This window comes from Engraulis encrasicolus, chromosome 10, assembly GCF_034702125.1.
Source record: "Engraulis encrasicolus isolate BLACKSEA-1 chromosome 10, IST_EnEncr_1.0, whole genome shotgun sequence".
NCBI classification, from domain to species: Eukaryota; Metazoa; Chordata; class Actinopteri; order Clupeiformes; family Engraulidae; genus Engraulis; species Engraulis encrasicolus.
In genome coordinates, this window is record NC_085866.1 from 46,707,717 (window position 1) to 46,732,431 (window position 24,715).

Below are 24,715 nucleotides of genomic sequence, written 5' to 3' on the forward strand. Positions count from 1 at the left end.
AAATATTTTCCCTAAAGGTACTGCTGTTTGCTAGTTGTCGATGTTGTATAACCTTTCGGATGTTTTTAGGAATTTTAAAAAAAAACTTGAAATGCAAACAAAGCGCTGCCCCCATTACAATGACCAAGATCTCGGAAAAGGCTGAAGAAGAAGAAAAAAGAAAACTCAGGTACTGACAAGTCCAGGGTAGTGCGAGCATTACAACATGTTGAAATTGACTGAACTGGTCCTTTAATGTCAAGCCCTGGTACACATAGGCCTACGTATGCTAAGTGAGATACAACATCCGACTGAATTTTGAACAATGGTTTATTGTAGGCCTGACATAAACAAAAGTGAAATGTTGTCTCTGTGGTCTATCCGTTCTTGTATATGCATCCATTCAAAAGATGATGATGATGCAGCACTGACCAATGGGTATTGAGATACTGGTCTGTAGTCACACTATATTGTGTAGTGCCAGTATTTAAAGTCAAATATGGATACTACTGTAGATGCCTGGACATAAACCTCAAAGCACAAAACAGACACAAGTTCAATGAAAATAAATCAAAAATATTATATGAAAAACAATTTAATTTAAAACAAAAGACACTATCCATGTAGGGCCTACATACAGTGATAATTTTGATAACATATAGATACATAAATTGTTAGGCTACATAAACTGAACACAAGACACAACAAACATAATGTAGGCCTATACATTTGTATTACATGTTATCACAGTTTTATACATTATTCATATTGTATACATATTTTAATGTTTATGTTTATGTAAAAATATCAAAGCATCTACACTTCCCGTGTGGATTTACAGAGTGGTGACCGAGTGATACCAAATTACCAAACGGAATACTACTAAATATAGTCATTATGACTAAAATAAGTCATTTATGCGACAGTAAATGGGTAAAGAACAACAATAAAACACACATGGAAACATACTACAGTATACGGATAATGAAGAGGAAACTGGATAATAAGTTTGAAGTGATTAAATCTCCTTGATTGTTCAAAGTAAAACTAAACGCCACATTCTTCTCTAAAAACTAGAGATGCACCGGATCCTGATTTTTTGGATCCTGACGGATACCGGATCCACTGCTTAAGATCCTGCCGGATCCGGAACCGGATAACGGATCCTACGAAAGGGGGCCCTTTTTATTACGTTGGCTCAAACTATTTTTCAGACTCATTGGCTTACTGCCACACAGCCTGCCACGGCCGCTTCCAAAGGGCTTTAACTCCATGCAGCGATTGGGGTTGTGAAAGACTGACTGAAAGATATGCACCATATCCTGATTTTTAGGTAACTGCCGGATACCGGATCCACTGCTTAAGATCCTGCCGGACCCGGATCCTGTGAAAAACCCTATTATCCTGCCGGATCCGGAACCGGATCTTGGATCCAGTGCATCTCTACTAAAAACCTTTTATACAGATACTAAACAGGATCATTGAGACTACCACACCACAAATGAACATTGTGCAAATTAAAGCATATTCCGTTTCCAGAGATATCACAGATTACACACAACCTCTCTCTCTCTCTCTCTCTCTCTCTCTCTCTCTCTCTCTCTCTCTCTCTCTCAGCCATGCTCTGACTTGTTGGCCTGCTTGGCCCTCATGGCGTTCTGTGTGACGGTGGAGAGGGAGGATCGGGACACGCTGGCTGTCTCCACTATCTCGATGTCCCTGCAAGTCAGACATGCCACCAGCTTCTGTCTAGATGCGCTCGGAGCGAAGAAGAACTCATGGGACACACCAGCCAGCACAGCACCTAACACTGGGCCAATCCAGTACACCTGCAGAAAGAAATAGTATGTTACTGTACATTTCATTACACTACACTTTATCCAAATACACTTGCAGTTATTGGTTACAGTCCTTGGAGCAATGTGGGTTGAAGTGCCTTGGTCAAGGGCCATTTCAGCCATTGATGGTGGTGTAGGGGGAGAGATAAGGGTGGGATTCGAACCTGCAACCATCTGATCTTATGACCACCTCCCTAACCATCAGGCCACGGCTACCTCTAAATATGAACATTATGTAGTTTCCTTAAATGCTTCTGAAAGACAGCTTTATGATGATGCAGATAAACAATGTTATGTCCACTGTTAAAAGTACACAACAGTCTCATCCTCTTGTTTGAAGGCACCTTTTCAGTATTTGTTACATTAACATCTTGAACAAAACTATTGACTTTGAGGCAGGTGTATGAAGTGAGCGGTATTTTGACTTACCCAATGGTGTTCCCAGATGCCAGTGATGATGGCAGGGCCTAGTGTTCTAGCAGGATTCATACTGCCCCCAGAGAGACGGCCCTAACATACATACACACACAGGTACACACATGGGCAGATAGAGAAGGACAAATAGAGTGACCGAGACAGAAGAAGAGACAGAGAGAGAGAGAGAGAGAGAGAGAGAGAGAGAGAGAGAGAGAGAGAGAGAGAGAGAGAGAGAGAGAGAGAGAGAGAGAGAGAGAGAGAGAGAGAGAAAGGAAAAGTTACCTAAAACCTTTCATCAACACAGCACATTACTTTAAAGAAAAATCAAAAATTTCTAACAATTCCAAAATCTAAACTCTTAATTCTCGCTACCGGCTGCTTTTCTGGAGAACCATAACTGGAAACACTGACACAAACTCTGGGAGTATATCAAAGTAAGGCTATACAGTCAGCCACAGATCTCACAGCTGTGAAGATGCCTGCGCTGAGCGAGAAACCGATGGCTAGGTTGCCAGGTTCAGCGCCCTCCCGCCGCCGCTGGTCCTCCACGGAGAAGATGGTGAAGACCAGCTGGAAGGTGGCCAGGATCTCCATCCCCAGAGCCTGGCCGGCATTCACCTCCATGGGCACCTGGACATGGCAACAAGGCATGGTGGACAAGACAAGAGGATCACCGACCACAGGATTCAATCTGAGGTGTCAAAAACCATGACACAGTTCCCTTCCAACCAGGGGTGGATTTCTCAAAACGATAGTTGCTAACCCATGTTATAATATGCAATATGCCCTCGGCAACTACCCAAGTTGCTAACTGGCTAACAACTACGCTTTCGAGAAACACACCCCTGAGTTGTATAAAGTAGAAGTAGGAGTACTCTTATGCCTCTTTTCCACTGTCGGTGTTCTGGTAGGGCTACAGCTTGACATAGCGCGACTCGGTTGCCACTTTTCGCTGTAGGTCTACAAAAAACCCAGCAGTAGAAAAGAGCCATTACAGATGTTCTGTTACTAGACTAGAATACTTCTACTTTGTACAACGCTGCTTCCAAAACAAGTGACTTCACTGAGCAATTGGTCCAGCTGTCTTGAGTACTCATCATGATCAGTTGAGCCAGAGCTGGCTGGATGATGGATCTCATTTGTGACAGGGTTTTGATTTATGATCCTGAGATGACACCTCTGGATTCAATCAAAGCAGAGCAGCAATAGGGCCTTTATATTCTTAATTCATGTTTTTGCAGTTAGCCGTTTATATTAAGAAACAACCCAAGACACAGTTGTGTATCGGAAACAACCTATGTACAGTATATTCTACACAACATCACAATCACCCAGATGGATTTTAAAATTGATATTATGCCAACATTATTGCTTGTTGCCCCTGCCATGATTTGCCTGACTATCGCCAGACCATATCACAAGTGAGATATGGTCTGGGGACCACCTTCTGAATTTCTCATAAGGGAGGTGTGGTTTATGATGGCCCATTGCCATTTATTGGGTGTTACAAATGTACTATATCATGGCGTATATGCAGACCATTGCCAATAGTTTCAGTTTTATTCAAAGAAACGGTAACACTTTACTTGACGCCGGTGTCATAAGCATGTCATTACAGTGTCATAAGAGTGACATAATAGTGCTATGCACGTGTCATAAACATGACAACTTTGCCATAACTGAATGTCACTTAAGGCCAACAGTCATAAAATGATTATGACATGGACATAATGTTTATGACTTATCTATGACTGTGTCATGACACTAATATGACACTGTAATGACATGCTTATGACACCGGCGTCAAGTAAAGTGCTACCAAAGAAACTACAAGCTTCCGTTTCTCGAGTGGTACGTGTCACCGTCTTTCCACCTCTCCCCCGCTCTCTGATTGGCTCCTTAGCTCAGGCCACTATTTTTTTTTTGGAGTAGGAGCCATGTTGTCTTTCAGATCAGAACGATTGTGCAAGGCAGCATGGGTCTTCCCAGGGTAACATTCCCATGCTAATATTATTCACCTTGTTGGCAAATCCCTCTGCGGTGGACTTGAGGGGCAGGGCCAGGTAGAGGACCCCCGTGCCCAGCGTGGCTCCTAGGCACTGGGCAGCCACGTACACCAGGGCCCTCAGTGCATCCAGACGCCGCGTGGCCAGGAAGGCCAGGGTGACCGCAGGGTTCACCTGAGGACAGGGAGGGAAGGGAAGGCTGAGTAGGAAAGAAGGGGCCTTCATTCATGTCAAACACTCTGCCATAAGATGAATCTGAACTATTCACCTGTGTTCTATGCATTGCACTGCATAGTGAATGAGTGCGCATTCTTGACACAACCATAGGTTGTATATTATATGGCAAGAAATAATTGTAAAATGTAAATGTCATCATCTTTATTGATCTAAGTTAGTTATGTCACAATCTTTGTCAGATGAAATCTCAAACAATGACGTTTGAAGTGGGATAACACAACACACACACACATGAGAATATCTAAACCAAAATCATTATTTTTTCCCTACATGCTTATTCGCTTACCTGAGCGCCACTTATTTCCCCAAAGCAGTGTCCCAAAGCCACGGCCACCATGCCTGCTGCCAGTGCAGGGTAGAGAGGCCCCGTGGCACTGCCCTCTGGGCCGGGAATGGAGGAGCCAAGCACGGCCGACACGAAGACCAGCGTGCCCAGCACCTCAGCTGCAGCGGCCAGCCAGAACTGACGACTCCGCAGCTTCTCAGGGCAGAGCGGAGGCAAGGAATTACATTGCATTACACTTAGCTGACGCTTTTATCCAAAGCTGCTTACAGTTATTCTTTTTCAGAGTATTTGGGTACAGTCCCTGGAGCAATGTGGGGTTGGGTCAGGTGCCTTGCTCAAGGGCACTTCAGCCATGGATGGAGGTGTAGGGAGAGGTCAGGTGGGAATGATTCAAATGTACCCTCCCCCACACACACACACCCCCCAATTGGAACACCAACTCCCTAACCACTAGGCTGCCAGAATACAGGACTTGTCCAGGATGAGTAATGAGTAATGAGAAGTAGCCAAATAAACGTCAAGATTGTCATGTACTGTGTCTATACAAAACTAGCCTATGCAAATACCAAAAAACACAGATCATGTTTTTCTCCTTTATTTACCAGCCCGGTAACGTTGCTTCAAAAGTGACTACATTGTCTACATTCTTGTCTCTGCATTCTGCACAGCGCGCCTGGTTAAAGACAAGTTCAAACTGACCTAAGGGGCATAAAATGCCATGGCTACAACAAATGATAAGATGGGCCAACGTACAATAGCATAAATACAGTAAGAAATCAAATTGATCAAGAAATCAATGTTACCCAAAATACAGAATTCAGGTCTCCCATGATGAACTTGTGGCAATAACGTCAGTTTTGCCATGCGCAGGAATATTCAGACTGGTGTAGGACTGGACCAAATTATTTGTTAAACAGAGAAATAACCAGCATTCAAAATACATACAGTATATTGAATTTAGATTTGCAATTTAGCACTAGATTAGCAGACTTAGATGATTAGATTAACAATTAGATAATCAACCTGTACGTAACAGTCTGAGTATTCCGTATATGCAGGGTCACAGAACACAAACACAGCTCCCTTCATCCTCTAAAATCCATCTACCTTCTGAAACAGATGACAGTAAGGGAGCACTGACTCTCACAGCACCATTTAAAAGCTTAGAAATACTGTATCGAAACAAGATATAACAAAAACATTAGTCAGGTTTTATATAATTTGAACTGTCTCTGTCCGTCCATCTTTCTGTTTGCCTCTCTCTAAACCTTTGTATGCCCTCCCCAACTCCATAACTCCACCATGAACTCATCCGACCCAAACAGTGGAGTGATTCTGTCCTTACCTCCTGAAGTGTCATGGTGAGAGTGTCTGAGAGCGGCGCTGGGTACGTGGTAGCTGTAGTAGTAGTGGCGGTGGTGTGGAGCTGGCCGTGGCAGTGTCCGTCTGAAGGCCGAGGGCTGGGGGCCACCGAGTGCCCATCTCAGCCGCCCCTCATTAATTCCTCTGAAGGAGGCTGCAGGAGGTCCTCCCAAATGAAGAGAGCCCTCGCTGCCGCTCTCTTCTACCTCTCCTCTCCTCTCCCCCTCTTCTCTCTCTCTCCTGTCCCTCTATTCCCTCTCTTCCCCATCTTCCTTTCTGCTATCTTCTCCCTCTCTTCTCCCTTTCCCCTCCAAACCTTTCCAATACTTCTTCATTTCAACCCAAGCTCTGATGTCACCATTGTGTTCAGTGAATGGGATGTCCACTCATCCATTAGTTTGAAATTTAAGTCCACGGGGTAGAAAGACCCCAAGTGTAGCCTTATTGTCTTATTATTGTCATCATTAAAACGTAAGGTGGGGGACTGAGGTTGGGGGAACTGGGGTTTGATCGTTTGATCTCTTTTAGTCTCTCTATGACATGTTAAAAAACAGTCAAGTTTCAAGCATAGGACACACTAACAGTTAAGTAGGGCTGTGCATTGTAGACATTATTTTCATATGAAGGGATATTTTGTTGGAAATGGGTACCACATCAGCCTGACATGAGAGCATAGAGATCAGAGGGAGATAAAACGCATGATGGACAGAGAGCAGTGCGGAGAGCAAAGAGATGGCGTGCTCAGTTCCACACACACCACAGCACTCAACACACATCACTTCCATTCCCTCAAGCGATTTGAAAAAAAAAGTACCAGAGAAAAAGAAGAAAGAAACAAATGCGCTCTGGCGTAGTAAAGACAATCAGTCCTCTCTGATCCCCCTCTCCTCTCCTCCCCTCGCTCCTTCCCTCCCATCTCCCACACCAGCATCCCTGCGTTCCTCGTTTTCGCTCTTCCCTTTCATCAGGCCACTTGTGGGCCGCTGCTCACATCGCCATGGAGACCACCTCTCTGGCGCAATGCAGTTGCCATGACAGCTATTGTGATGCTGCAGTTTGGAATAAACATCATGTTTGCGACCGACCAACAACACACAATCTCTTGAGTCACCTTCACTGATGGAGCAGGACTTGTGATCTATGATATGAAGTATGCAGCTTCCTTGGAAGATCACAGAGAAATCACTAAATTTGCTTTTGACCAACTTAAAAACTGAAATAAACTAAAAAACAACTTTATAATGTAAAACTGAATGTATAACTGAAAACAGCGTTCTCTGAAACAGCAGTACGTTGATAAAAAAAATAACGAATTCATCACACACACACACACAGGCCCTAACTCATTTGCTATGCGGCCGACGTGGGTTCGAATCCCGGCCCGGGTCCTTTGCCGACCCTTGCCCATATCTCTCTCTGCTCACTCACTTCCTGTCACTACCTTCACTATCCTTTCAAATAAAGGTAATAAAAAGCCCAGAAAAATATTTAAAAAAAAATAATAATCACGCACACACTTGCTGTATGTACACACGCACACCCACTTTGATACACAGAAATACAATTTCTACTGTATTTTTTAAATTATTATTCCATTTGGGTATTTATTTACGTGAACAGCTGTCTATTCATTTTGTGAACTCATTGAAATTTGAAGTGAATGGATTTCGACAGGAGTATCACCACAGCATCACTGCAATTATCCTGCGAATGCTGTGAACAAAAGAGGGCGGAGAGGAGGGGGTAGTCTCACAATGTAAAGGAGCCTCATCAAACATCAAACACAATTATCGTAATCATCCCCACCGCACCACAGGACAGGACCATAATGACAATGCATTGAAGTCTAAGTATGTACTGTATGTATGCATGCACATGTATGCGAATCAAGCTGTCAGAAGCAGCAACAGAATCTGTAGTTATTGCGACTTATCAGCTGTGTGAACCTGTTTAGCATAACTACTAAAAAATACAAACAACTAACAGTGTATGGTGATTATTGCGGCTGTATTATTGCTGCACCTCATCGAATTGAAGGAACGCTAAGTTTTGGTTCGTTTTTGGTTGCCCTACAGGCTTAAAGAGGAATTGCCTCATGTTTGATCTCACTTTTCAGCTCCAAACCTATACCATACTTTGCTGCCTTTAAGCTTGTGACGTGTGTTCCTAAAAAGGGCTGTGCACTGCACATTTCGGACGTTCTAAATATGTATCTACATGTGTGCGTGGGTGTTTTTCAGCAGATGGGTAACTTGGTCAGCGTCATGTGGGTATGCAGCAGCCATAACCACACCACAGGCCTTGGCAGCATCACCGCTCAACACAGCTCACCCAGTCCAGAACCAACTGGTTAGGTAGTGAGGAGATGGGGTGTGGGTTCATAAACATGCTCCATAAAGGGCTGGATAGGATCATACCCCTCTCCCCCTCTTGCTGCAGAGTTGGCCCCTATGATCCAGGCCTTTGTGAGGGTAAGCCCCTAGCCCTCCATCCCTCTCTCTCTCACCCACACCCTCAGCCCTCCATTGGTGGAGGGGTGGCCGGGCTGTGTTGGAAAACTCGCTGGCGTGGGGAGTTTTTTTTTCTCGAATGCTGTACACGCTCTACACAGACGGCTCCGGTGTGGTGTGCTGACAGCAGCAGAAAGCTGGGGGCTCAACCTCTGCTCTGCTCTGCTGGCTGGCTGGCTGGGCGGCTGGCCCCTCTTGCCATCCACACAGTACACAAAACGCCAGCTCAGGGATACTGGGGGGACCACGAGCTGGCAGATACAAAGAGACTGAAAAGTGAGATAATGAGATAAAGCAAAACAAGAAATGGACCGACCACAAACTGCATCCCAGTGGGGGGGGGCATAACAGGGAAAGGACGCAAACAGTTGATACAATCATCAATGCAAATGGAGACAGGAGTGAACAAATACAGGAAGATGGTTAAACCCCTTAGAGGGAAGGGAAGGAGGGTTAGTGAGTGCTGGCCCTCCCCCAGATCAAGGAGCCCCAGCTGGGGCAGACAGGAGGGCAGCCCTTGGCCATGTGGTGTGGACAGGGAGCTGCTGAGAGACTTGGTACAGGACTCCAACAAAGCTTAGGCCCTCTTCACTGCAGAGGACCCCCCACCCCCTCCCTCAGTGGAGAGGGGGAGCTGATGGACATGCAGCATCAGTAGCAGTGTCATCTAGAATAGGCCCCCCTAGCTACCACAGCTTAAACCAGTCACCCCAAAGCTTTGAAGCAAGATATCCAATGTCAATGTCAGTTTTTTTTTTTTTTTTTTAAGAAGCTCAACAGTTGGTACAACGTGTCTGTATAAGTATACTTAAACTACCCTACCAGAAATATACTCAATATATTGCCTACTCTTTATTCTATATTAAACATATCTTGGTCTACAAGTCAAGTCTTTTAACCACTCACTGCAATATTTTACACATATATTCCTTTACTGAAAAAGGAATGCTTACATAGAGGATCAATATTTGTGTATCACATACACAATATATTTCTTATCCTGTAATAATAGTTCTTTTACAACCCCCTTATACATCCTGGCTTAATGTGGGTTTACTTCCTGTCTATCCATTTCTCATTTCAATGTGCTCCATCGCTGCATGTCTTTGTATTTTTTCAGGCACTGCAAAGGTGTAATTGCATTCCAAAACTGCGGTGCTTGGTAGACCTAGTAGGTCGTAAAACATGGGAAGATAAGTGGGGCGACAGTGAAAATGTAAAAAGCGACACACAAGAAAAGGCTCCGAGGCAAGCAGGATTTGTCTCTACTAGATGTGGTTTTAATTCAGCTTACAGTACATTCTACAGATGCACGCAGTACTTCACCTGGGACAACATGATCAGTTAATGCCTCCTCTTAAAAACGATATATTGGTCCTAAAAATATAGAAAGGAACAAATTTAAAGTCACAAAAACTGTACATTATTAAAAATTCACTAAACACCACATTTTGGTTGTTTTTATTAGCTTTTTTCTTTTTTGTAGAAAAAAATCGTCCCTTTCATGTTGCAAAGGAACACAAACGGCATATATGCACTTTTTCCTATTGATCAGGTGGAGTTCAGTGTAAGAAACTACATTTAAATAAAAGCCTGTTGTGTAATCTGGAGTCGCGTCTGTATAGACCCCACAGGATATTCAGTGACTTCAGTGCCAGAGTGACAGGTGTTTGCCAGAGTTAAACACAAAAATAGAAGCAAAAACCAGAAAGAAACTGGTGAACTCTCTCCAGAAACATCACATATACCTGTAAGCTATGCATTTCCTATCAACAACGCTGTTAGTTAACCATATATATAGCCTTTGGCCAATTCAAGTCCTTTTAAAAAATAAAATAAAAACAGAAACAAAAAATCACTTCATGTGGTCGATGCAATGTCTCTTAGTTTGTATGAGATTTGCGGCCTTTGCCACAAATCTATTAACGTTAACGTCAACGCCAGGTCCAAGACAGCTAGATACAGCTTTTGTCAGAGCACTACGGAAGAAAAATGTACAACTATTTTTAATTGTTCCCAGTGAATACATCTGAACAAGTGCTGTCTGGATACAATTTACTTCCAAAGCCAAATATCACCAGAAGCTGTGCTGAGACTAATGAGGTCTATTTTGAGGCTTAATTTTTTTTCGTCTAAGACGACCCTGGAAAGTTAAAGGTGTGTGTGTGAGAAAGAGAGAGATAGAACATACTTTTAAAACAGTTCTGGACTTTTACGGTACTGAGAACTAAAGCAGCAAGTGTGCCGCAACTGTCATAATCATAAACCAAACACTTCCCACGAAGGACAAATATCGGTAACACATATTTATACTTTCTGTATTCCCAATGTATATACACATAACCTTTCTTTTTTTAAAACCACTATTGAATCAGTCTTTTTCTCTTTTTGACAGACTATTGAATAAATCGGCGAAAGCGTATGGGAGAGGCAGGTTAGGAGGAAGTTAGGGGTAGCGGGGGGTGCCTTGGCATGGTAGCTGCTAAACAAACTAGCAGTGAGAGAGAAAGATCGAGAGAGAGAGAGAAAGAGAGAGAGAGAGAAAGGGAGAGAGAGAGAACGAGAGGGAGAGAGAGAGAGAGGTCAAAATCACAACTTCGGTGCTGCTCATCATTACGATCTCCTAACATGTGGTCACACACTTTCTGCTGATGAGTCAGACTACGTAGTCATCGCCACAAAACACTATGATCAGCTCAGAAGAGTAGGAGGAGGGTGGTGATCAGCTAAGAGGAGGGCAAACAGATTGGAAGATGAGAGAACAGAAGTAGGTCAACAGCGCAAGTTGATGAACAGCACTCTACAAGCAGCGAGGGGGAGGACAAGCAAGGAGTAGGAGGGGGTGGGGGAGGGGTGGTTGGGGGTGCATTGCAGGGGTGTGCATGATCCAGGATATATAGCTTTTTTTGTTATTTTTTTGTTTTTTAAAGGATAAATGCTCCTTTTTTAAAATCACTTTTTACTGGCCATTTCATGAAATCACCTATACATCTCTACGGTGTTGGTCTGTACAGTCACTACGAGCTATTGCTATTAAATAATCCCAGCTATTTTAAATTTTTATATGTATATAGAATATATCATAATAAAAAATATACTGGGGCGTGTGAGAGGTGGGGGGAGAGGAGGTGCACACAAAAAATGGCCTATAGTGGCAATGGCCAGAACAGGTTTTGGAGGGGGGGAAGAGGAGGTACATGGAAGGAAGGGGCAGTCTGTGACCTGTGTGACACTTGTGGTTAACAGCAACTCAGTTTCTCATGGTCTTGCTTACTGGTCCAGAGGGGAGAGGAGAGGAGAGGGGGCGGGAATAAACCTGAGGGGGTCCTGTCCACCGAGCCGAACTGTGTCGCAACAGGGTGGTCCGACTGGAACAGAGGAGGGAAAAAAAAATGTGTTCGGTCGGAAATCAAAAGGAGATGCCCAGAACCGAAACAGTTCTCTGGTTCAGGGCCTGACTCCTGTGACGCAGTTGGGGTGAGGTGGAGGTGGGAATCGCCATGGGCTGAATGAGGGTTTCCCTTGCACGGTTGAAGGGACATGTCCCCTCTCCTCCATCAAGTGGATCCCTCTCTCTCTTTAGGCTTCTGTTTTGCAGCCTTAAAAATGTCCCATGGTTGAGAACTTTGATGATCCGAGGAGGGGGGGGGGGGCACATAAAATATTAAAAACAAAATGTAAAATATAAAATAAAATATAAAACAAAAAAAAGTGGACAAATAATAATGAACAAACTGTAGATATATATGTACATACATGTATACAAGGATGCTGGAAGGGAAGCTCCCAGTGGCAGTCTTGGGGGTGAGGGGGGGAGGTGTGGGAAATGTAGGCGACATCAACGTGTGTGGAAGAGGAGAGGTGGGACAAAAACAAATACAAGGCTCTGCCCAGGATTCACAGCCAATCCCGGCCCTCGTCTTCATTTGCCGTCCTTGTCTTTGTAGAACTCGGCCCAGCGGCTCTCGAAGAAGCGCCTCATGGCGTGTCCGCAGATGCCCACCTCAGAGGTGTCCTCGTTGAATTGCTCACAGTTGTTGAAGACCAGCTGGGCGTCCGCGGCAAACTCCTCCACACTGCAGTACCTGGGGGAGGGGAGGAGTGGAGTGGAGTGGAGTGGAGTGGAGTGGAGAGGATTGGGGAGGAATGGAGTGGAGTGGAGAGGAGTGAGAAGTGGACAGGACTGATCAGTCTTGGCTGAGGAATTCAAAACATTAAGTCAGACAGAAAAAGAAATAATCTCCCTCTGAGCAGCATTCAATTCATATACATATAAAAAGGCAATTGTTTGACGGCCCCAGCATAGAAAATCTCAACGCCACAAACACAACAACACCCAAGCACACTTCACAATGAACCCAAAACTCTGAAATTGCTCAGGTACTGTTGGGTGGTATGATTTGAAAATGCCTGCCATGCAAGGAGTTAAAAACACCCAAAGGCCACACATCAGTCCCTGTTGCTTACCCGCCGGTGAGCAGTCTCTCCCTCATGGTGAGGAAGTCCATGGGGTTCTTGATGATGCGGCGGTAGCCGGGGACCAGGCGCGGGTTAACCGGCTCCAGGAAGGGCCAGGCGTCCGCATGCGCCTCCATCTCCATCAGAATGATCCTGAGGGACACAAGGGTCGACACGCAACATCAGACTAGGACCATAGCAATAAGTAAAGCTTTTCTATAAAAACATCCCAGTGGTGTAGTCTACTTTTTTGTGGTGGGTATACTGTATATTTGAGCATTTTTTGAGGTGGGTATACTGTTTATATTTGTGCTTTTCTAAATAATGGATCAATCCTTTTTAGGTGGGTATACTGAAATCCCTGAAATTTTGAGGTGGGTATACATACATTTTTTGTTTTAGTAAACGGTTGAGTGCGCGCGCAGCCAGGGATTCCAAAATGCTAGGCGGCTAGGTGTTTTTAAAATTGGAAGTTCCATTGGACCCAGCATTTTGGAATCTCTGGCTGCGTACGCATTCAATTGATTACCAACAGCCGGAACCCATGTACACTGCGTATACCTGCGTTCTACGTAGACTACACCACTAATCCCATACAAAAACTGTCACTAAATCAGGATGATGTGCTTTTCTATGGGGTGCTGGTATAGATCGAAAGCATGTTGTTCAGAGGATTATGCTAATCATATAAATTACAAATCACACAAGGTCAACAAGACGCGTGTCCTGTGGAAACCCTCACAAAAAGCAAACCAATTTCCGACCAACCTACATACGTACATTATGCCTTATAGAGTCTCTCGCATGTGACATCTCACTCGCAGCAGATGAGGTCAGACCGGACACTCATAACTACCTTTCTTTCCTTCTTTCTTCACCAACATGCCACAAAAATGATCTCAGCATGGTACTCACTCGCAGTATGTGAGGTCGGGCTGGTTGCGGGTGGTCATGCGTCGGCGCTTGTTTGGCGAGACGCCTGCCGTTCCGTTGGAGCTGCTGGCTGCGGTGGTGGCGGGGGCGTCTTTCTGCCGCGTGCTAACGCCTGCCGCCCGGCGCGGGCTCTCGTCCTCCTCCGAGCTCTCGCCCACGTACGCACCCAGACGCCGCTTGCGCCGTCGAGCACGCTGCCTGGCCGAGCGCTGAGGACGCACCCCACCCTCGTCCATCTAGACAAGAGGAAAGAGAGCGGGAGAGGAGGACAGGAGACAGGTGAGCATGGGAGGAATAGAGCAAGACTGTCTGAGAAAGCCTTTCAAAAAAAAAAAGAAAAAAAAAAAAAGAAGCTATTTAGGAAATGCTTCCCATCTGTTGAGGTTGTCCTTCCAATCTGGTCCAATATTCTATCGAGCCACAATGTTAAACACGTGCATTTTAGGGGCATAGAGTTATGGAATTGGAGGGCTACAGAAGGAGGGGATGGTTGTTTTAAGGAAAAGGAAAGGTCTCCCATCTGTTGAGGGTGTCCTTACACCTGCTACAATACACCACCAACTCATCCATTCTGCTAGCTAGTTATATAGAGATACATTTTGAAGAGGCAGTGCAATGCCATTGGAGGACTAAGGAAGGGTTGACTGGTGGTAGAAAACTTACAGTGGAAATGCAGATGGGGCAGTACCAGTCGCCGTCGGGCACCTCCACCATCTTGGGTCGGAGGCAGAACATGTGCCAGCCGCGGTCACAGCCGTCACACAGAAGCAGGTACTCATCGTTGTCGCCTTTTCGGCACACCTGACACGTCTAAGATGGCACAGGACACACAAATAAATATGCCATGAAAGATGACCTCTTCAACATGAAATATGACACGCAACCGTCCAATACAATGCATTTATGAAATGAAAACAATAATTGCTCGAGGAGATATGACATCTTTAGAATATGAATGTGTGTTTTTCTTCGGGGCCCTTACCAGCTTGACAATGGATTTCTCCCAGGCGATGGCTTTCTCCAGCTGCATGATGCACAGTGAGACCTGGGCAGCACTCCGGCAGCGGTCAAGGGCCTGCCGCCATGTCCTCAGCCTTGGAGTGATCTCACTCTCCAAACTGCAATGTGGTGGTGGTGGGGAAAGAAGAAGAGAGAGACCTGTCTGTAAATTTGGGGTGACTAAGCCGTTCTGGGTTATGTCTCATGTCATTCAAGCTCCAAGTGGTAGCTCACTGCAGATATTAGGTTTTAATTCAAAATCCTCCCCACAAGCCCCCCCCAACGTCTAAATCAAGGGAACAAAAGGGCAAGAAAGAACCTACACAAGAGAATAAATTGTATATATGTATACAGTACCTGCATGGATTTTTGACTCATTTTAATAAACCCATCACAGATGGCCTAAAATCCTCGCCCCCTATTCACAACAGACATCCCATCCACAGACACCCTTAACTCACCTCCCTGCATCCATGGGCACCTCCTCCCCCGGCGTGGGGGTGAGGGGGGCCAGGCGCATGACCTCGGCCTGGTTCCAGAGTGGCTCCTTCAGGTAGCGGCGCTCAATGTTACGCTCCAGGTTGGCCAGCCGGATGACGGCCAGGTCCAGGGGGTTGGTGGGCAGCCGCAGCAGGTCCGACCACTCCTTCTTAGTGCGCACGATCCAGTCGTCCCGCGGGTCCACCTCGTGCTCGTGGAACACCAGGTCCTCGCGGGTTGAGTCGGGCTCCGGGACCGTGTACGCCTGAGGGAGGCAGCAAGGCGGAGAATTCAATAAGGAATTCCATTCTTTTTTATATATATATATGATTTTTTGGGGGCATTTTTGGCCTTCATTACGATAGTGAAGAGCTGGACAGGAAATGAGTGGGGAGAGAGAAACGGGCAGGGGTTGGCAAAGGACTCGAGTCATAATCTAACCCAGGTCAGCCGTGCAGCAAACGAGTGTCCCACCGTCAGTGCGAATGGGAACAAGAACACCAACTTCTGATAAAAAAGCAGCTGGAGACTCTGTACCCAGTAACACCCATGGAAATTAGATATATGGTCAGCATAATGACGAGAAATATGCTTTCTGTTAGTGACCACTGAATAGAGCTTCCTTGCAGATCTTTGCACACTGTACCTGGAATGTTGGTGGAGGCTCCTCTGTGCTTTGTTCCCCTCCTTCACTGGTCCCACTTGGAGGAGCCATCTTTGGAAGACAAACAGAGGATATGTGAGGTTGTGTGTGTACGCATTTTGAATGGAAACCTGCAAAAACAAGCTACACAGCACCTCCCACTGGTCATGCATTGGAAGTACACAGATCAGTTTGACAAAGCAAGACCTTTTCCATCAATCGCACCACCATTGATCTGCATTACACATGCAAACAATCCCCAAAACATATGTACTTAATCATCATTAATGAAAACACATTTCTCTATTGGCATGAAGCATTTCAGAACAAGTTCCAGTTTGTCTGATGTTCACACACACAGAGACACACAATTGGAAGGCATCATTTCTACCTATGCTAAAACACAACCAAATCTTGTTTTTGCCCATAATACCATGGACCAAAAAATGTCTGCCAAAAATATCATGGCTCCACCCATCAATCTCTTGAGCTTCTGCGAGTTGTTCTCTTGTGTGTGTGACACCCTATACAACACCGACCCCTGCTGGCCACGGCCAGCATGGCCTGCTCACCTTGAGGTGCAGGTCTGCTGCTGTGACTCTGAGCTCCAGGTCCTCCACCCACTGCAGGGCGCTGATGTCCGCCTGCAGGGCTTTGGGCACCTCCGGCCAGGGCTTACTCAGGACCTCCAGCACCGAACTGCCCTCCTCCTGCTCACGCTTGAACACCGGGTCTGACAGGATGGAGAAAAGCAAGGGGTGGGGGAGACAACAACACCACAACAAAAAGTTTTAGTCACTGACCCTAAACATAATGGAAAGCACTACATTATCCATGGACACACATTAACCCAATTTACAGGGACACATCCGAATGGCATCATTTAAATGCAAAAGTAGATTATGGCAAGACGGATGGAAGACCCAGGACGATCAAAACATTGCATGTTTTAAATAGTTTCGAGGCACAAATGCAGTATATATTTTGCCAGCTGAAATGTTCTCACCGTTGATGGCCCTGGAGCAGACCTCAGAGAGGAACTCCAGGTGTTTGGTGAGGTGCTTGTGCAAGACCTTCTCCCTCACGCCACGAGGATGTAGGGCCTGCAGGATGGCAGTCAGCTCCGCAGGCTCCTTCACCCACCACCAGCCTCGGACCATCTCTGCAGAAACAACATCCACAATGTCACCACTGAGGCTGCATATCCTACCCAACTTGTAGATTAAGCTCCCATTTTTTTAATTATCACTAGATAAAACAGACCATGTACTAAGTTATAAAGTAATAAAAGTTAATAGTTGGAATAAAAAGAAATGCATCTGAAACAGAATACCGAAATGCTAAAAAAAAGTTGTTTTTTTTAACCTGGACAATTATTTCACACAAATGAGCCATTTTAGCATTATTTAAAGGTGGACTGTGCAATATTTTTAGTACCCATAGTTTATTTCCAGAATTCATGCTGCCCATTCACAAATGTTACCTTTTTCATGAATACTTACCACCACCATCAATTTCTATGTGTTCATTATGACTGAGAAAATGTCACTTTTCATACATCTTCTCCATGGTCCATTTCGAATTTTTTTAAAAAATAGACATTTTTAGCTGCAACAATTACTGTATTTTGGTCAAGCTAGTAAATATTAGCTTATTACTTAGTAAATATTCATGAAAAGATAAAATTTGGCAACAGGCAGCAGCTTCAATGAGTAGCATCATTGCAATACCTACTCTGACCACAATCTTACAAAGTGCACCTTTAATTACAGACAGTAAAATTGGGAACTCTAAAAAGAACAGGCACTGACCTTTGGGGATTGGCTTGACGATGAGCTGCGAAAGGTACTTCTGCTCGATCTCGTGGAAGGCGGTGGAGGGTGGGCGTCCGCGGCGTTTCCCCGTGCCGGGCCGGGTGAAGGGTCGGCGGGCCGGGCTGCTGCCTCTCCTCCTCCGCCTGGTGGGCTTCTGCACCGGGGTGGAGCAGGCCGGGGGAGCAGCAGCAGCAGCAGCAGCGCCAGTTAACAGTGGTAGAGCCGGAAGCAAGCCGGGAGTCAGGGCTCCAGGCAGAACGGGGACCTGCACAGGGATCTGGATTGGCGTCTCCAGGACAGAGGGAGAATCAGACATGTTTATTTATCCATATGTCATTTATTATTCAATAGTCAAAGAGAAATTAGAAGTCTGCACACTAAAACGGTGATCAGACTGAGATCAGTTCATTTAAAACACAAAGTCATCTTTTTGGATGGCCGATCAATACCATTTCATTAGCCAATTGTCTATACGCCATCTTTTGCAGTTCCCTCTCCTCTTTAGTATGTGGCTTTCAAGAATAGTGCTTGAGTGCATTGTAATGTAATGTACCTGTGAGAGGGGTGTGGAAACAGTCTGTAGCACGGGGGTGCCGGGGGTCTCCTCCTTCTTGGGGGAGGTGGGTAGCTCCTTGGAGGGCGACGTGGCGTTGGGGGAGGGCAGACAGGGCTCTGAGAGTCCGGAGGCGTGGCAAGGCAGAGGCGTCTTGGTCAGGAGCTGAGCCTGCTTCTCGGCCAGCTCCTTCAGGGCCTGATCCGTCAGGCTCCCGTCTTCCGGCACCCTGCCTCCGGCCGCAGACACCGCCGCCAAGACGGCTGCCGCCACCGCTGGATCCTGGGGGGCGCCGGCGACCTGCGCCTGGCTGAGCCAAGCCGTGAGCGCCGCTTGTGTGAGGCCCGCCTGGACGCCTGCTTTGGCTGCCGCGGCGTCGTCCGTAGATTCGTCGGCGCCGGACTTGCTGCGTCGCCGCCTGCCCTTCTTGGCCGTGCGGAGGTGCAGCTCCACCTCGGGTTTGATCTTGCGGGGGCGGCCGCGGCCTCGGGGGCTGCTGGTGCTGCTGCTCATGAGGGAGGCTTCGCCGGGGAGGGGGTCCACCTCCGTCGGGGAGCCCATGCTGCCGCTGCCGGAGGCGCGGGGGGAGCCAGAGCGAGGGGAGCGAGGGGTGGCCGTGGCCGTGACCGTGGGGGTGATGGGCGTCGTGACGGGAGACAGGGGCTCCTCGGCTTTCACCTCCACCTTCACTTCTCTCTTCACGTACACCATGGGCTCGTCAGTCAGGAGAACGTCTCCGGAGTCTACAGTCACACAAGAAAAACACAGAAAACTTCAATGAAAATACTCAAAAACAGACGGGTGGCATGTAGTCATTTTGTATTTACAGCCATATTGCAATTATAGATTAGGAGAAATATCATGAAAATAGATGGCAATGGGGTATCAAGGTATGGTGAAGAGGTAAAAAGTATCAAAGTGTCAAATGCAGAAGAAAAATGAAATCTGTACAAAGAAATCATTGAATTGATACAACTGATGCAAGTGACGAAATAGCTAGAAGAAGGCTAGAGGTGGTACTACAGTGTATAAAGTGTTGGTAGCATTGCTACTACATACCCAAAACCTCCTCAGGCCCCTCCACCAGTATGCCCCCTATGTGTGGCATCAGCCAGTACCGGCGCCGGTAGCGGTCCTGACCCAGAGACACGGCCCGCAGGGAATGGGACGCCTGCTGCAGCTTCTTGCGGAAAAATGCAGAGCGCTGGAGGGGGAATGGAGACAAATCAGAACAGAGCCATCAGTACAGCTACTCATCTTATCCGTCTATAATTCATCGATATGTCATTTTTGGGAGCCAAAACCACATTACATTAAGCAGGCACAGTTATCCACTTACAATTAAGGATATAATCATCATACAATAAGTGGGCGGGGGCTACAGTGTATATAGGCAGGCAGGTTTAGAGCAAATACCAGTTCAAATCCTACATGATGATGCCTCATGTCACGTAAAATCTCACTCATGTGGCCATTGGAGGCCAAAATGAAGTGGGTAACGATTCAAGTCAATCCATACATTCCCCGTACCTTGCTTAGCTTATCTATCTGCCTCTCCAGTTCGGGGATACTGGCGTTGGTGGGGCTCTCGGCCTCGGTGAGCTTGGGCTCCTCCTTGACTCCGCGTCCTCTCCGGCTGCTCCTGTCCAGCATGGAGCTCTCCTCCAGGCTCTCCTCCTCCGCCAGCCCCGCTCGCGTGCTCCTCCGCCGGTCGTCCAGAGTCAGACACAGCTCCTCCTCAGAGCGGCCCGTACGACGCACCAGCGCCGCCTTCAGTCTGAACACACACATTACAGTTACACTCCAATGCCCAGAGGCTGATGACTACAACAGCAGAACTGTACACAGTACATACAATGATCTAGGGCTGGGCGATACGACTACATATATCGTTATTGTGGAAGGAATTTAAAGTGTTGATAGTGCCCTTTCTCCTCTATTGTTTCTGTCACGATGAATTCATATTAGCTACAATCATGGATAAAATTAGTTTAATATAATTTAATAACATTTCGTGTTGTCACTATGCATGCTCTGAGTTCATACAGCTGAAAAAAACAGGACTGTATATAAAACAAACAAAAGATCCAATACACATCTCACTCATTAAATGGAACACAATGCAAAGGCCATCAACAACACCAGAGGTAAAATTGATATCCGTGTGGGCACACGCACACGCACAGAGGACAAAGTTAATAACTTACTTGCGAAGTTTCCCCTCAATGATCCATTTGTTTTTCCTGTAGGTAGTCATATTCTCCAGTGTGTTGTCAATGTCCCTGAAAAAGAAAATTAATGGCATGTGTAAGTTACGGAAAGTTTGAGTCATTGCTCGGAACAGTCCAAATTGCACCCACTCCCTACATTAAGTAAAAGGTCTGGTATTCTTAATGGTCTAATGCAATAGGGTGGTTCCCACTGAAATGTTGATGTTTGTAGCCGTCACCTTAATTTGCCAATTTTGGATTAGTCTTAATTCAAAATGTTACTTTTTTAAAAAGGGGTGAAAGTGCTGGAATTGTGTTTCACCATTTCAGCCTAGAACACAATTTATGCGAAAAGCTCCTGCTTCAACACCTAAGCAATTTTTGGGAAAAGGTACCATCAGCCTATAAAAACCTAAATATCTCAATTGCATTTAAAAGCCACGACTCTCCGCTTGTATTAGAACTTGTACATTCACTTGTACATGTTATGCAACATTTTGCATAAACAGGGTGAATACAGCCTGAAACGCATGCTTTGAGTGGGAGCCGACCTGGTAACGGTGTTGCTGGCGTTCAGCTCCTCCACCAAGAAGGCCAGGATGGAGGCCTTCACGTCTGGCTCTAGAGACTGGAAGCTCTTGGTGTGCAGGCTCTTGCACACTTCCGGCTCGAAGCCGTGCGACTCCAGAAAGATGCGCAGGCACTCGGACACTGTGCTGTAGCTCAGCTCCAGATCCACCAGCTTCTCACCCAAGATCTTCACCGACTACAGAGGACAGGAAGTGACAATGTGTGGAGAATAAGGAAGAAGACCATATTAGCATGCAAACATATCACTGAAAGGATTTACTGCTCTGGTGTGAAGTTGACACATAAATGAGCTAGTTGGCTAGCCAAATAGCCTTGGAGAACTGAAGGACAACAACAAAAGTTGTACTTTTTATGACCTGCTCAACACGACTTGATTTACATCATTCAATATAGATCATTAGTTGAATGTTCAATATGGAAAACCATCTTTTTTGCCATCTGGCATGCTAGCCGTAATTAAGTAATATGACACGAGTGGGAGGGAGGATGTTGAACTGACATATTCCCTGATCGGCCCGTTGGCAGTCAGACCAGCGAGGATGTCAATTGACATCCTCCCGACCACGAGGGTCATATTGAATGCCAGTAGAACGCGTCTCATCCGATCAGATATCGCGAAAAATATCCTGATCGGATCTAATTATTGTATAAAATTCAGCAGCCTACCTGATAGTAAGAGGGCAGTCCCGGGTCGTGCAGGGCGGTCTCCACCAGCTTGATGAGGAGGTCCATGAGCTCGCCCTGGCTCTCCCCGACCCCCAGCAGGCCCTCCTGCAGCGTGTTGAGGCTGGGCACGTCCTTGGGCACCTGCAGCCCCAGCACCTTGCCGTAGCTGTGCAGGAACTCCACCACCACCAGGCAGTGGGAGAAGGCCCGGCCAGACAGCACCACGCCGGGGATGCGGGACAGCTCCGGGAACGGCTGGGGCACACAGGAGAGGAGAGGGGAGAGTTTAGAGTTTAATTCATGTATTAAGAGAGGCAGTGTTCAGGGAAAAAGTTTTGACCACAGAAGGCACGCTCAGGCTGACAGAGAATGCCATCAGCAGGTTCATTCGGGGTAACATATGGTCACATATGGAAAAGTTCAGAGCCCGGTATGAACGTGGGAGGTTTGTAAGTAAGCAATAGTTCCGAAAGCAACTGTTGCGGGAACGGGTACCATTCTGGTTGGCCTGAAAACAGTAAGAGTAGAGAGGAGAGAGTTTCAAGTTGATTTGAGTAGTAAGAAGGACTGTTCTCCAGTCCTTCTAGAATTTTACTTGAACATTATACAGCTCCCGTAGAACTTAACGTTAAATTGCCACAGAGTACTTCTTGGACATCATAGCGAGATCTCAAGTTCTAATCACATGTGCATGCTTAGATTGTGCTTCTCAAAGGGTTGAAAGCGACTGTACAATCATAACATTAATCTTGTGTTAGATATGTGTTGCCATATATTCTAGAAATGGGTGCCTAATTTCCAGCTGTAGTCCTTGAGCAGGTGGATGTTATGAATAATAAAGGTGATGAAACTAGAAGAGACATGGGAAGAGGGTAGGAAACTGGGAGAGATAAGTGTGTGTGCGACTCCTGCAACACTTCATGAATTCACTCTGCTCTCTGAAGAAGACGTTTCCAGACTCATCACAAGAAGCCGTCCCACTACCTGCCTACTAGACCCAGTGCCCACGAACCTTCTTCAAGACATTGCCCAAACAGTGGTCCCAGCAATCACATCCATCATGAACTCCTCACTCTCCTCCGGCACTGTCCCCTCCACCTTCAAACAAGCAAGGGTGACACCACTACTGAAGAAGCCTACACTGAACCCTGCTCATGTCGAAAACTACAGACCTGTCTCACTGCTTCCCTTCCTATCCAAGACGCTAGAAAGGGCAGTTGCAAAGCAAGTCACCAACTTCCTAAACCAGAACGGATTACTGGACCCAAAACAATCTGGTTTCAGAAGTGGACATTCAACTGAAACTGCGTTACTCTCAGTGACTGAAGCTCTAAGGACTGCAAGAACGGAAGGACTATCCTCGGTCCTCATACTACTAGACCTATCTGCAGCCTTTGACACAGTCAACCACAAGATCCTCCTGAGGATACTCACAGCCATGGGAATCACAGGCGTTGCCCACTCATGGTTCAACTCCTACCTCTCTGGACGCACCTTCAGTGTGTCATGGCAAGGGAAGCTGTCTACGACTCACACCCTCTCCACAGGCGTACCCCAAGGATCAGTGCTGGGACCCCTTCTGTTTGCAATATACACATCCTCCCTGGGACGTGTCATTCAAACACATGGGTTCTCCTACCACTGCTATGCTGATGACACCCAGATGTACCTGTCGTTCCGTCCAGAGGACACCACGGTTTCGGAACGCATCTCTGCCTGCCTCACCGACTTGTCAACATGGATGAAGGACCACCACCTACAGCTGAACCTGGCCAAGACAGAGCTCCTGGTGATCCCAGCTAAAGAGCCGCTCAGTCACAACATCAACCTCAAGATAGGCTCCACCATCGTGACCCCAAGCAAAGTCGCCAAAAACCTTGGCGTCATGATTGATGATGAGCTGTCATGCTCCAACTACATCAACTCGGTCACCCGGACCTGTCGAATCCAGATGTCCAACGTACGGAATATCAGACCTGTGCTGACACAATATTCTACACAACGACTGGTCCAGGCCACGGTCCTGTCCCGCGTTGACTACTGCAACTCAGGTCTGACAGGTCTACCTGCTTGTGCGCTAAAGCCTCTGCAGATGATCCAGAATGCGGCGGCACGGTTGATCTTCAATCAACCCAAAAGGACCCATGTTACTCCTCTATTTATTGAGTTGCACTGGTTACCGATCGCCGCCCGGATCAAGCACAAGGCACTGACCCTTGCCTACAAAACCATCACAGGAACGGCCCCAGCTTATCTGAAGGACCTACTAACGCCTTATGTTACTGGAAGAGATCTGCGCTCATCCAGCACAAGCCGTCTGGCTCTGCCATCCAGTCGCTCTAGGTACTCCCAGTCAAGATTGTTCTCCGTTATGGTTCCCAAGTGGTGGAACAGTCTCCCAGAGGCAGCAAGACTAAGCACCTCTCTTGCAGCCTTCAAGAAACAACTAAAGACATTCCTCTTTCGAGAGAATCTACTAGACTAATGATTGAACTGGCCTTGCCCCAGGGCAGAATCCTGACATTATGTTTAGTTTAGTTTAGTTTAGTTTGTGAGTGTGTGTTTGTGTGTGTGTGTTCTCATTATTTCCTCTTTATTATATAAAAAAAAAAAAAAAAAAAAAAAAAAAAAAACTAACCCCTCTTTGTAATTGCACTTGTTGTTCTGTATATCTCCTGTGCACTTTGTATTTGCTTGTGATGTTGGCTTGATTATGTCCTCTTCTGAAAGTCG

The 24,715-nt window shown here is 46.3% G+C and overlaps 2 protein-coding genes across 6 annotated transcripts in view; both read right to left on the reverse strand.

Annotated features, from left to right (window-relative positions):
- Window positions 1-1,547: 1,547 nt before the first annotated feature.
- Window positions 1,548-6,123, reverse strand: LOC134456283 (aquaporin-4). Its single transcript, XM_063207660.1, has 6 exons — window positions 6,109-6,123; window positions 4,764-4,955; window positions 4,253-4,414; window positions 2,700-2,864; window positions 2,247-2,327; window positions 1,548-1,808 (listed from the first exon to the last, which is right to left on the reverse strand). Exons 1-6 carry the CDS (start codon window positions 6,121-6,123, stop codon window positions 1,593-1,595), a joined length of 831 nt encoding a protein of 276 aa, XP_063063730.1. The 3' UTR covers window positions 1,548-1,592.
- Window positions 6,124-10,080: 3,957 nt separating this feature from the next.
- The window catches only part of baz2a (bromodomain adjacent to zinc finger domain, 2A), a 37,041-nt gene continuing 22,406 nt past the window's right edge, over window positions 10,081-24,715 (reverse strand). For 3 of the 5 annotated variants that reach the window (XM_063209045.1, XM_063209046.1, XM_063209044.1), the window contains 16 exons: window positions 21,983-22,237; window positions 21,277-21,491; window positions 20,723-20,797; window positions 20,046-20,292; window positions 19,575-19,719; window positions 18,516-19,258; window positions 17,960-18,251; window positions 17,155-17,310; window positions 16,721-16,881; window positions 16,152-16,220; window positions 15,487-15,770; window positions 15,009-15,144; window positions 14,690-14,836; window positions 14,009-14,262; window positions 13,103-13,246; window positions 10,081-12,720 (listed from right to left, as the gene is read on the reverse strand). In XM_063209045.1, the coding sequence (XP_063065115.1) occupies window positions 12,558-12,720; window positions 13,103-13,246; window positions 14,009-14,262; window positions 14,690-14,836; window positions 15,009-15,144; window positions 15,487-15,770; window positions 16,152-16,220; window positions 16,721-16,881; window positions 17,155-17,310; window positions 17,960-18,251; window positions 18,516-19,258; window positions 19,575-19,719; window positions 20,046-20,292; window positions 20,723-20,797; window positions 21,277-21,491; window positions 21,983-22,237 (3,486 nt within the window). In that variant the 3' untranslated portion in view covers window positions 10,081-12,557. The remainder of the gene's footprint in view (window positions 12,721-13,102; window positions 13,247-14,008; window positions 14,263-14,689; window positions 14,837-15,008; window positions 15,145-15,486; window positions 15,771-16,151; window positions 16,221-16,720; window positions 16,882-17,154; window positions 17,311-17,959; window positions 18,252-18,515; window positions 19,259-19,574; window positions 19,720-20,045; window positions 20,293-20,722; window positions 20,798-21,276; window positions 21,492-21,982; window positions 22,238-24,715) is intronic. The other 2 variants (XR_010036413.1, XM_063209047.1) reach the window with 2 other exon arrangements.

Coding starts and splice junctions, on each gene's coding strand:
- LOC134456283 (XM_063207660.1), bottom strand. Junction 4,415..4,763: donor GGGAAATAAGTGGCGCTCAG/GTAAGCGAATAA, acceptor CCCTGTCCTCAG/GTGAACCCTGCGGTCACCCT. Junction 1,809..2,246: donor GCATCTGGGAACACCATTGG/GTAAGTCAAAAT, acceptor TTCTTTCTGCAG/GTGTACTGGATTGGCCCAGT.